The 12,294-nt window shown below is 39.7% G+C and overlaps 1 protein-coding gene across 18 annotated transcripts in view; it reads left to right on the top strand.

The window, feature by feature from the left end:
• Nucleotides 1-12,294, top strand: part of THRB (thyroid hormone receptor beta) — a 359,669-nt gene that overhangs the window by 317,032 nt on the left and 30,343 nt on the right. The window contains exon 1 of one of the 18 annotated variants that reach the window (XM_076005770.1): nt 2-1,908. The exons of the other annotated variants lie outside the window; for them this stretch is intronic. Coding sequence (XP_075861885.1) covers nt 1,581-1,908 — 328 coding nt within the window. The 5' untranslated portion in view covers nt 2-1,580. Of the gene's footprint in view, nt 1; nt 1,909-12,294 lie in introns of those variants that run through there. 18 annotated transcript variants of the gene reach the window in all.

Genomic DNA, 12,294 nt, shown 5'->3' with positions numbered 1-12,294 from the left:
CTACATGTCCAAAGCAAAGGTCTGGTCTCACTGTTGAATATTATAGTATTTATTGTCTATCGTTTCTTTGGAGAAAAATACCCACAACGTCACACATTCATGGACCAGCAGGAACCCAAATGTGAATGTCACCACCTGAGGCCCAGCCCTGCAAATAGATCCCAGGAGAAAGAGAAGGAACCCCTACCTTAAAAGAAAGCGGTATCCATCCTTACTGATGTCATGGTCTAGAACCTATGCATCCATGTGGACCTATACATACTGACCGCCATCCACAGGGACAAAATACCATCAGTAATCTTATTATCAAGCATTTACAGTCTAACTTGATGTTGTTAACTTCTTAGTTAAAAGATATGGTGATTCTTACAGAAAATATATTTCTCTTTTGGATCACTATCTTTAAATACTAAGTACATGAACACTCCTTAAATCGCATTAAGTCTCAAAATGTAATGTCAAAAGCAGACTTGAATGTAAATAAAATGATAGACGTACACATATTGTACACATACATATTGTACACATACATATATTGTACACATACATATTACTAATCAGAATGCTGTTAAGCAGAAATAGAAAAGGTAAACTGCTATATTGTAATATAATACATTGTAATCCCTATAGTACAGGGGTGTATTCCTCATATGGGGCACTGGCACACTGACTCTCTCATGCCCTTGTAAACAAAACATAAATGCAGAATTGAACAAAGTTAATTTAAGCTTTCTGTCTCATGTAGATTAGTGCTTACGATGTAGAAAATTATCAAGTGCAAGGAACTGAATAGAACTCATATACACACATCAGCAGCATCCTCAAAAGTGACCTTCCTTGGCATATTTTAAAAACCAAAGGGGCCCGTGTGTCATGGGAAGATGGTTGAATCCTGCTATTACAAGCCAATCAGTAGCATGTGAGAGCAGATTCAACCACCAACATTTGCACAACTAGATTAATGTTTCAGAGTCAGTCATCAGGCTCATTACTGCTGGATTTTCTCTGGTTTGTGCTAATAAACTAGATTATTGATTTTAGGATTTTCTGTGTATCCAAGGATATTCTCTAAGATGTCTTTATAATGTTTCATGCTTAAGTTGTCAACCAAAATGACATAACAATGAGTAATCATTTTCTAATCACATTGAAAGGGGTTAAAAACAGCATATAAAATGCATCTTAGCAGCTTCAGAGTAAGAGGAACATTCTCGCTGTCACTCCCCTATTTGGGTGGAGGTCATTCCTACCTGCCTGCCATCTTCCCCAGGAATTAGCTGCATGCACAGCTTAAGACCTTTGATAGTCATAAATCTGCTTGCCAGTATGTTTGGATGGCAGAAAATCTCCAAAGACACCTCGGTCTAAATAGGATTTTAGCACATCAGGTGCTATTACAAAGTAAAGCAGGCTGGGTTGCTGTGTTGGTGGTGGTGTTTATTCATCTTCCCTTCTCATTTCATGTGTATGTATGTTTGCTTCTCGGCGTATATGCCTGGCTCTCAGGGTGTATGGGGCTGGTGAATGCATGTGTAGAGTGTGTGTATATGTAAAAGTAGAAACCGAACCAGAGTAACAAAATGAACTACTGTATGCAAGAAATCTATGAAGTGCACCCAGCTGCCGGCAGCAATTGCTACATGCCATCCACTGATTATTACGCGTATTTTGAAGATAGTCCGGGTTATAGTGGTTGCGATGCTCAGGCTGTGCCCAGTAACAACATATATATGGAACAGGCCTGGGCAGTGAATCAGCCTTATACCTGTAGTTACCCTGGAAACATGTTTAAAAGCAAGGACTCTGACTTGGACATGGCCCTGAATCGATACAGCCAACCTGAATATTTCACTGAAGAGAAACCTACTTTTTCTCAAGTGCAGTTGCCATCGTACTCTCAAAAAAAAGGTAGGGACCATTTTCGCTTCAATGTGTTCAAAGTTTCAGTTTGTTTGTTTCCGTTTTGCTTTAAAGTTACAGTTTATAGCAGCTTCGTCGAATCTTTGAATTTGAACGCTGAATATTCGAAATTTAAAACAGCAGTAAGAGAGGTTGCTAGGTGATTGAAGGTCTCTGTGAGCACCAAGATTGCCAAGCACTTTTTTCCTTCATATAGGAAAGCTGGATTCAGTTGGTTTGCTAGGCTGTATTTTGCATGCGTGTGTCTGGATTGCCCAAAGTGAGCATTGTTGACTTCTTTGCTGAAGAAAATATGTAAAAGGTTTCCCGTTGATGGATAGGTGTTGTGGCATTTGAAGTGGGATAATTCTTTCGAGTTCAGGTTCAGACTAAAAAACTCACTTAACTTTTTCTTGGCATTTCATATTAAAAGTTTATTTTAGATAACTAGTGAAATATTTGGGGGATGTCTTTGACAGTACTGTAATGTTGACATGCTAGAATTTATAAATGTGCATTTTAATATATTACTTAACCATCTAAACTATAAAGAATCTGTAACCATATCAAACTGTAAGAATGTAAAACAGAAACTGATACACTCTACCTTGCCGTTGTGTCCCTAAAGTTTAACATGTCTGCAATCATGTCAAATGAACTCTCCCTATGAAAGAAAGTGAAATATCCTTCAAAATAGCCAATATTAAAACAAGTGCAATATCCATTTATCTTAATAGACACTGTGGCTTTATAGTGCTATTTAATTTTCTACCAGTAAAACATTTCTTGTATTATAAAAAAACAAAAGAGGCAAACAGGTTATACTCAGGGAACTACTGCCAAATAGAAATGCTTTTGAAAATAGTATGAACTCTAGTGCAGATATGCCAGAATCTCATTTTTTCTATATATGATCTACAGGATATTGCATAGGAAGCCAAATTTACAGGTTTCCATAATTTGCAAGAATATTATGTCTTTTGACCTTCAAAGGTAAAATTCTCTGTGAAATTAATCTTACAACATAATGTGATTTATTTAATTGTGGTTCCTATAAAACTTATCATTTGTTTTTCTTTAATTAAAAGTAGCCTGGTATGAAAACAAATAAAGAAAATATTTTAAAAACTAAAATCCCTGTTTAATTTTTACCAGATATGGTGCTATTCTATAAATTCCAAATATGAAACATGAAAGGGATTATAGCATAAAACATATTCAGACTTGTCCATCTATATTTTCATTTAATTTTGCATTCTCTTGAAGGGCATCAGAATTTCTCATTTATTAGGAGGGACACGCTGGGTAATTCCTTAATGGGGATATTTGAGATAGATTGAGTGTGTGTTCTCTATTCCATTTAATATTAAATTACTTACAAGTAATTTACCTTTGAAAACGAGAAATTAACGTTGCCTTATTAAACATTCCTGGATATGTCTTTTGTAGTGTTGTAGGATTACAAGAAAATACCAGTGTCTTTCTCTCTGTCTGGACATTCTGCTATTCTTAAAAATTCTTGCAGAACTTTTCAGACTCTTTTCCCTTTTGTATGTTCACTATATTTTCTTCAACAAGCACTAGGGAATATTTGCTTGCAAAATGTTAAACCAGGGATTCTTTACTAATTAATTTGATGCATGAACTAGAAGAAAAGACACATTGTATGCATATATTGATGTAATTTCAAAGCCATATGCCATTGAAAGGCCACTGCCACCTGCCAAACTCACTAAATCAAAGCAGGCAAATATTCTTAAATGCACTATTATTTACTTTTACAAGTCTTCAAATAAATCCCAGTAAAACTAAACCCAGCTGTTAACTGTCTCTTAGGACAAAAGGTCGTACCCAACATGTTGATCCATATTGATCCACTATTGATTTTTGTTGTGTTGTAGGACATCAATAGTGTCTCATTAAAGCAAAATTAAGACTATAAACAGGTGTTCAGTGGGGCAGGCCTCATTTTCCAATTGGATTTTTATCTATTCACAATAGATAAAAATTCATAATTGCTTCATCTGTGTTTGTTGCTGTCATTACAGCTTTATAAACTCTTTAATAATGCAGCTATCTTAACTTTTTCTTTAGTTTTTTAAAGGTGGCTTATTCTCTAGTCTTTTTTTTCTAGTATGTAGAAATCATAATCTTGTTTTTTAAAAAAGGTATTATAGGTACACATTGATGAAATAAAGGAAGGCTACACTGCCCAATGTTAAGAGTGGTTATCTTAATTGGTAGACTTTATAATGGCTTTTAGTTTTCTTTGGATTGTTTTTCTGTTTTTACATTTGTAGCCAAGAGGGGGGAAAGTTATCAAGTCCCTGAACCATTAAGAACATAAACTAAGGAAGAGTCAAACTGAAGTTCATTGAATCACATTTAAAATAAAACTGTGAGATTCGAGGTGGGGGTGAGGGGGGGAAGTCAATGTAATTTTCACACTAAGGAAACCTGAAATACAGAATATAGTGTCTGACTTATTTTTCATATGGAATATGAGATAATAAATTTTTAATTCTCAAAAGTGAGGGACAGACAAACAAAAAGAACCCGACCATTCACTCAGAAGACGAGAGCTCCTTATTTGTTGTCTTTCCAGTGACATCACTATGATCTGTTACATTGAATCAGTCATCACAGAGCCAGTTCTGACTGCACACTTCTGGCCCCCACCGGGGTCAGGAGGAAGGACAGAATAAGTTTAGCCATCAAGGGGAGGAGAATTGGCAGCCCAGCTGTTGTGCCTTCTCCTTTGTGGCCGTGGTTTCCACAAAGTTAAAAGTTGACATTTTTCTTTTCTTTGTTATTCTTTTCCTTTTTCTGTAGTCGGGCTGGTTGTTTCCACCAGAAATTCCAATGACATTCCAAAGTTCCCAAACAGCTTGCATCTGGCCGCTCTGAAGACAGCTTTACCCGTCAGCCCCTCTGTCCAGTGCACTAACAGAATCCTGCCCAACAGTCTGCCCCAGGCAACTCCCACCTCCACCCTACCCAGCCATGGCCACTAGAGACTTTGCTTCACCCTCTCTCTCCATGCCATCTTACTTTATAGAAATTGCACATTGAAAAAGTTGCTAGAGTCTTTGCATCAGAGTTGGTTATCATGCCCAAGAGAATAAGAATTTTCTGTTTTTAAGCCAGGATCAGGGAGATGGGGTGTGTTTGTCATGTCCAGTTTTGGTTTGGATTGCACCTGTTCTTGCTCTACCGCCACGGTATTAGTTTTGCAGGAAGAAAAAAAATCATAACTAAAGGAGAAACTCCACAGAGAACTACACTTTCTGAATCTGCTTTCATTGATCCTCTGACACAGGGACAGAGTTCTTTCTGTCTTTTTTCATGGTCTATAGCACTGTTGATTCCGTGTGAACAATTGTATAGACATTAGAAATGAAAATTATTTATAAATGGTAAGGTGGGGGATGTTTGAAGTGACCCCCATCAAGAGTATTGGATTAAAAAAAAGAGTTAAGCCCCAAAGAAATACAATTTCTAACTGGAATTTATTTGGCCTCTTTTAAAGTTGGAAAAGAAGTGCTATACAGCAGAGTTGGAGGTATGAAGGCTCAAAGTCTATCCCCCTCCACCAAAAAAAAAAAAGTTACGTGAGAAACAGGTACCATTAAACCCTAGAATCACACTCAAGTCTAGTGAAAAGCAGTAAAGAAAGAAAACCAAAAAGAGAAAATGTATGAGTTCCATTTTGCATTCACTTGAACCTCAAAATTAAATGTGAAGTAATCATACTCTTTCAATTTCTCTCTCAGCCTTTTCCTCCTTTCCCTTCTTCCTCTCCACCATCTCTCTCTCCCTCTGTCTTCATCTTTCTACTCCTCTCTCTTCCATCCTTACTTTTCCCCTCGAGTAAAATTTGTTTGATTTAAACACAGATGTGATCATTCCACCCAGTAAACTGTTGAGTATTGTTGAAATCTTCTCTTTAAAATGTAATACCTGAGTGGCTAATGCAATCACAGATTTTTCTACAATGTGCATGTAATTGTAAGGATGCAGATGGAAGGTTAGGCTTGTAAACTAGGCAGTGCCACTCATATACTAGTAAGAGACAATACCGCTCCAGAAAATAATACAATTTTTTAAAATGCAGAACACATTTGCTGTACAAAAGGTGAAATGGAAATGCCTCTTGGCACCCAGAAATAAAAGCAAAGTTAGGAGGAGCAACAGTTTCCAAACCAAGTCCAAATGCAGACAAAAGCAAGAGCTGATTCTTTTTCCTTTTCTTTTCTGATTTCTTTTTCCTTTTCATACCTTTTCGGTATGTCAGAGATTTCACTGGATGGCCTAACCTCATCCAGAGCTTGCATTGCTATTCCTCACAATGAATGCTAATGGTAGGAGTCCAAGGCATTCTGAGCAAATGGAGTTAGATGCCCTGCAGGCTTAGGGAGAAATGGTGACACTGTTAATCTACTGCATACGGCATCATCCACATCCACCACCTTGAATTCACATCCACCTCCATGAATGCTTTTCCACAGTCACGCTCAATGCTTTTTTCTCAGCTCCCAGCACTCAAGTGCATTCAGCCTGAGGTCAGGCTGCTTCCCACTCTGCCATCCCCTCTGGTCCAGCTTTTATGACCCCATCTTCTATGGGTCATTCTGCTTCGCCAGTGCCCATGTTATGTCAGTATTCTTCCCGTCTCCAGAGCCTCGTGACTGCTGAGCTTCCATTCACTGTGCTTGGTACAACCCTCATCTCCACTCCCTCCATACCAGCTGCTTCAGAGAATTTCCTCAGTGCTCCTGGAGACTCCCAGCATGAGCTTTCGAGCAGTCACCACCCTCTGACCCCTTTCCCTACCTGCCGCTACCTCCCATATATATAGTTCCGTCCTCCTCCTCTCTGTATTCATGTCGTCTTGCTCAACGCATTCTGCTTCCAGCCACCCAGTGGCAGCTCTGCCCCTGCTCTGCACCCATCCCACAGCTTCTTCTCAATGTTTAGGGCCTTTTCCGTGACCTGTTAGATAAAACACAAATTCTGTCAACTCTTCCCTGCCCTAAAAAGTTCCATTTTGATTCTGGCTTTGCGCTTCTATCCACACCCTCTGTTCCAGAAATCTTGGTCATTCTCTCCGTGGGTCCTTCTTTCTGCCATCCTGATCCCATTTCTGAACCAATGATTCTTTCTTCCAGCTACCACCCACTGCCAGCCACACCCCGGTGGGCCACCTGGCCACTCCCAGCCTGCGTCACTTCATATATACACACACACACATACACAGACACACACATACACACAGTTGTGACAATCCAAAAATTTCTCCAGACATTGCCAAATGTCCCTTGGAGGGAGGCAAAAATCCCCCAGTTGAGAACCACTGTATTAGTGGCAGAGAAGTTACTGTTTAGAGAACATCTGGAGTGAAGGATCTTTTTGTAATGTGAAAAGCCCCTCCTTATTTGTCAAATGACATGTTTAGATTTTTGTATACTGAGTTCTTACAAAGTGGAGTACCCCTGAACATACATACACATGCAACATAATGCTTACATATAAGTTATTATAGATCATTTCGATAGGTTCTCCTCATCATATATGCTTGTTTTTGTCAAATGTATCTAGATCATAAGCACCAGGAAGGCAATGACTTCATACTCTGTAAAGTATGCATCTAGCATGGTTACACCTGCAGAGAGATGAGTGCAGCTTACTACAGCAATGATGCTATACTGATGACAAGTGCAACAGCTTTTCCTCTCGTATAACATATGGCTGAAGGGCTGCTAAGCCACATTTTCAAAGCTAAGACCTTGAATCTCATTCACAATGGATTTTTCCCATAAAGAAAAGGCACTCGTTTTTCTCAAGCATGCAGGACTTGAAGAAGCTGTTGGTGCATCTGTATGAGCCCAAAGCCCTAACTTGCCCCTCACGGCAAAATCAGAGGCAACTATCACCCATTTCTGGTGACCCTTTATGCTTCCTTCCCCTTCTTTTCTCTGCTAATAACTCTGTCTTCCCGTTTTTCCAACCCACGCCCTCTTTTAAAACAGGAAATGATCTCATTTGATACCAGGGTTCTGAAATTCCAATGCCCACAAGTTCCAGAGAGCTGATATTGATGAAAGAGCAGCAGGGTTGTTTCATAATGGCTGCTTAATTTAAATTGTTCAACCAAGACAGGCAATGTTTATACGTTATATAATAAGAATATTTCTCACTTCCATAAAGAAATATGTTCTCTTTCATTTTTCTCAAACTACTTTTGTCTTTCCACTTGAGATAAAGATAAAAATTCTGTGAAATATTTCTTTACTTATAAATATTACTTTACTTATAATGCAGGAACAAAGGTAAACGAGAACCAGTGTTTAGCCTCAGAGTGGCTGTTCTGGAGCTAGAAAGGGTGTCTCTTTCTTGGGAGGCAGGGCCAGCTCCTCTGATGAGTTGATCGTTGCTCTGTGAGAATTGGGGTTCAGTGTTGCCAGATCTTCCCATTTTTCACATGAAGCAAGAATTCTGGATGTTATGTGAAATCTCCTGGTTTTAAAATTGGCTAAGATTTTTTAAAACACTCTGCGGAGCCAAAAGCTGTAGACTGCCAGTGCGTGGACCCTTTCGATTAACATGAAACTCATTATATCATCCTATTTCCTTTCTTAGTGATTTGCATCTTCAAGTGTTTGAGCTCTAATTGTGGATTGAGAGGTTATGTCAGCCGTTAAGAATCTGAGGCTACAGGGACAGGGAGAAGAAAGTTGAGCTAGGGATTTCTTGTGAATTAAACTATATGATGCCACACCTGGCCCTAAAAATTAAAAAAATTGTTTTAATTTCAAGAATTCTTGAGTCAGGCCGGGCGCGGTGGCTCACGCCTGTAATCCCAGCACTCTGGGAGGTCGAGGCGGGCGGATCACTCGAGGTTAGGAGTTCAAAACCAGCCTGAGCAAGAGCGAGACCCCCGTCTCTACTATAAATAGAAAGAAATTAATTGGCCAACTAATATATATATAGAAAAAAATTAGCCGGGCATGGTGGCACGTGCCTGTAGTCCCAGCTACTCGGGAGGCTGAGGCAGCAGGATTGCTTGAGCCCAGGAGTTTGAGGTTGCTGTGAGCTAGGCTGATGCCACGGCACTCACTCTAGCCTGGGCAACAAAGCGAGACCCTGTCTCAAAAAAAAAAAAAAAAAAAGAATTCTTGGGTCAGAAGAAATAATCCAAAACTGGCTTTATTTCTTTGCTTCCCTAAAACCTTAGATGGAATCCAAAGTCCAAAGTCCATTGTCTTGGTGTCCTCACTCCCTTTTCTAGATTGACACCCCCAACCTGTCCTCCTCTGCCACGCAATGCTGTAGAGCTCGAAGCCGTGGGATCCAGTGTCTGCTGTCGCCCAGCCCCATGGGCCCAGCCAGCCAGAGGGCAAAGCATAAAGGGAAGATGCTCGATGATTCCAAGAGTTAGGTAGAGAGGGCAGGAAGACAGTAGTTGTTCTGAGGAAAGAGTTTATGAAGTGGAAGCCCCTGGGGCAGCTCTGCTGAGGATTAGTAGACAGCAATGAAAGGCCTTCAGCAGCAATGCTGTTTCCAGGTTCTTACAAATAGTAGGCCTGCAAATGTTTGTTAAATGAACAAATGGATGGATGGTTTAATTAATTAATATAGTGTTTATCAAAGGGTTAAAGATTAACATGATGTAAAGCTTGGTACCTAATACCAAGAATTAAATGTAAAAGGAGTCGGGATTAGCCTTTCACGGTTTTTAAGTATATAAAGAAATGGCATATGGCCAGGCTCATGCCTATAATCCTAGCACTCTGGGAGGCCGAGGCAGGAGGATCACTCGAGGTCAGGAGTTCGAGACCAGCCTGAGCTAGAGTGAGACCCTGTCTCTACTATAAATAGAAATTATCTGGACGACTAAAAATATATATAGAAAAAATTAGCCAGGCATGGTGGCACATGCCTGTAGTCCCAGCTATTTGGGAGGCAGAAGGATTGCTTGAGCCCAGGAGGTTGAGGTTGCTGTGAGCTAGACTGATGCCATGGCACTCTAGCCTGGGCAACAGAGTGAGACTGTCTCAAAAAAAAAAAAAAAAAAGAAAAAGAAAAAAAAGAAATGGCATAGGGAAGAAGGTGTCATTGGAAATAAAGCTTCAATCAGAAGGGTCTGAGCTGCAAGAATTGAGGAGGTACAATACAAAATCAGAAGAATGTGCATGATGTAGCTTCCTTAGGGGTGTTAAAATATAGTCTTATGCTATATCCTGTCCCAAGCCACTCAGGGTTCTTGCTGGCTCTGAGTTGATAGTTCCACAAGATGAATCAGCAACATGGAACTTCTTCACTTTTCTGAGTGGCCCAAACTGTTTTCCACTACCAGAGATAACAGTTGCCCCCTCAAGATGCCAGGACTGGTTCTTCTAGGCTAGTAGCCTTATACAGAAGGTGAGATTAGCCAGATTGGAAAAGATCTCTGAACTCAGCTCTTCTCCTCTGCTCCTGTATCTACCCTCCTAGGCAGCACCTTCTACCTTAGAACCTATCTTCAAGATGAATCTGCTTTATATTCTATTCCCTAAGGGCCATGTGTCTGCCAAGATGACAAGAGGTACCAGTGTTTCTCCTCCTAGGACCCGGAATGCTATTATAATTCCCTCAAGAGAACTGAACTAAGCAGCCTTCTGATTTTAGCCATAGAGGGGGAAGCATTGAATCTAGTGTAAACCAAGAAGCCAAGTTTACTACCTGTTGCACAATTTGCAGTGCAAACGTACAAAACTTTTCCCTTCTACACAAATTTTATTCTCAAGTCCCACTGAGAATAAAATGTCTAAAATTAGTGTTAGCTGCAACATGGGTGAACTTTTGAAACATTATGCTAAGTGAAAAACCAATCACAAAAGACCACTTATTGTATGGTTCCATGTATATGAAATGTCCATATTAGGTACATTTGCGGAAACAGAAAGTAGATTAGTGGTTGCCTAAGTCAAGAGGGGAATGGAGCAGGGTGACCTCTGAAGGTACAAAGTTTATTTGGGGGATGATGAAAATATTCTAAAATTGATTGTGGGCCAGGTGCAGTGGCTCACGCCTGTAATCCTAGCATTCTGGGAGGCCGAGGCGGGTGGATCGCTCAAGGTCAGAAGTTCGAGACCAGCCTGAGCAAGAGCGAGACCCCATCTCTACTAAAAATAGAAAAAAATTAATTGGTCAACTAAAAAAATATAGAAAAAAATTAGCTGGGCATGGTGGCACATGCCTGTAGTCCCAGCTACTCGGGAGGCTGAGGCAGAAGGATCGCTTGAGCCCAGGAGTTTGAGGTTGTTGTGAGCTAGGCTGATGCCTCTGCACTCTAGCCCAGGCAACAGAGTGAGACTCTGTCTCAAAAAAAATAAAATAAAATAAAATTGATTGTGGTGATTGTTTCTCAACTCTGTGAATACGATAAAAAGCCATTGAATTGTATAGTATGTGATTTATATCCTAATAAAGCTGTTACCAAAAAAAGTACTTTTTAAAGTTAATAATATTTTACCATGTCAACCTATTTTATATACAGGATAATACTTAGCAATTAATCAGACATTGCCAAATGTCAACTGAAAAAATCTCCAAGTCCTGTGTTGAACAGATGGAGTTTGCTTATATTAAAATACACTTGATACAGTGGTGGCATAGTTTATTAATCTGAAAACTAATGCATCTGAGCAAAGAAGAATTGGGGAAAATGTATCCTCCTTGAACTACCACATATTGTCATGAGTCTTAATTGTTGTCTGGAGGGATTATTAATCAGGCTCCTTTAGCAGTCACCTGGAAAAAATTGCAGATGCAGTTCTTCAGATGAAGAGTGTAGCTTCAAGGATTATATCTCTTCTATTTGATTCTAGGCAGAACTTAAAACTAATATGATAATAACCACCGGTGTCCACTCCTGGCAACAGAACTAATGGGTTTTCCTTACTTGGGCATATTGGCCACCATGTGACTCATTTGATGAGTATGAAAGAGGAAAAAAGATAGAGACACTGAAATAGAATGGCAAAAAGTGGTTAAGTTCTCCAGGAGAATTGGTTTGCATACGATGTTGTCAAGCATGTTTAGTAAGCTCAAGAGCAACCCCACCTACCTAGTCATTATGTGTGGGATGTCATTCCCTCAGAGAAGTTGTTTAATGATGAATAATGGACGTGTGCATAATGATTGATGTATCGTTGCCTGCACTAACTAAGTTTTGGATAACTAAGATGGCTCAGAGTTAATATTCTCGAGAAAAGAAAAGAATGGGTGGGGTGCACGAGTATGATCGAGTAAGCAACTGCCACCAACTTAAGTAGATGTTTCTTTAGAAGGTCTGATGATTTAACTAAAGACGTTTAATCATCTCCACCCACCAAGAAGAGGATCTAGGAGAAA

The sequence above is a fragment of the Microcebus murinus genome, chromosome 1, assembly GCF_040939455.1.
Source record: "Microcebus murinus isolate Inina chromosome 1, M.murinus_Inina_mat1.0, whole genome shotgun sequence".
NCBI classification, from domain to species: domain Eukaryota; kingdom Metazoa; phylum Chordata; class Mammalia; order Primates; family Cheirogaleidae; genus Microcebus; species Microcebus murinus.
This window is presented reverse-complemented; position numbering and strand designations above follow the sequence as displayed.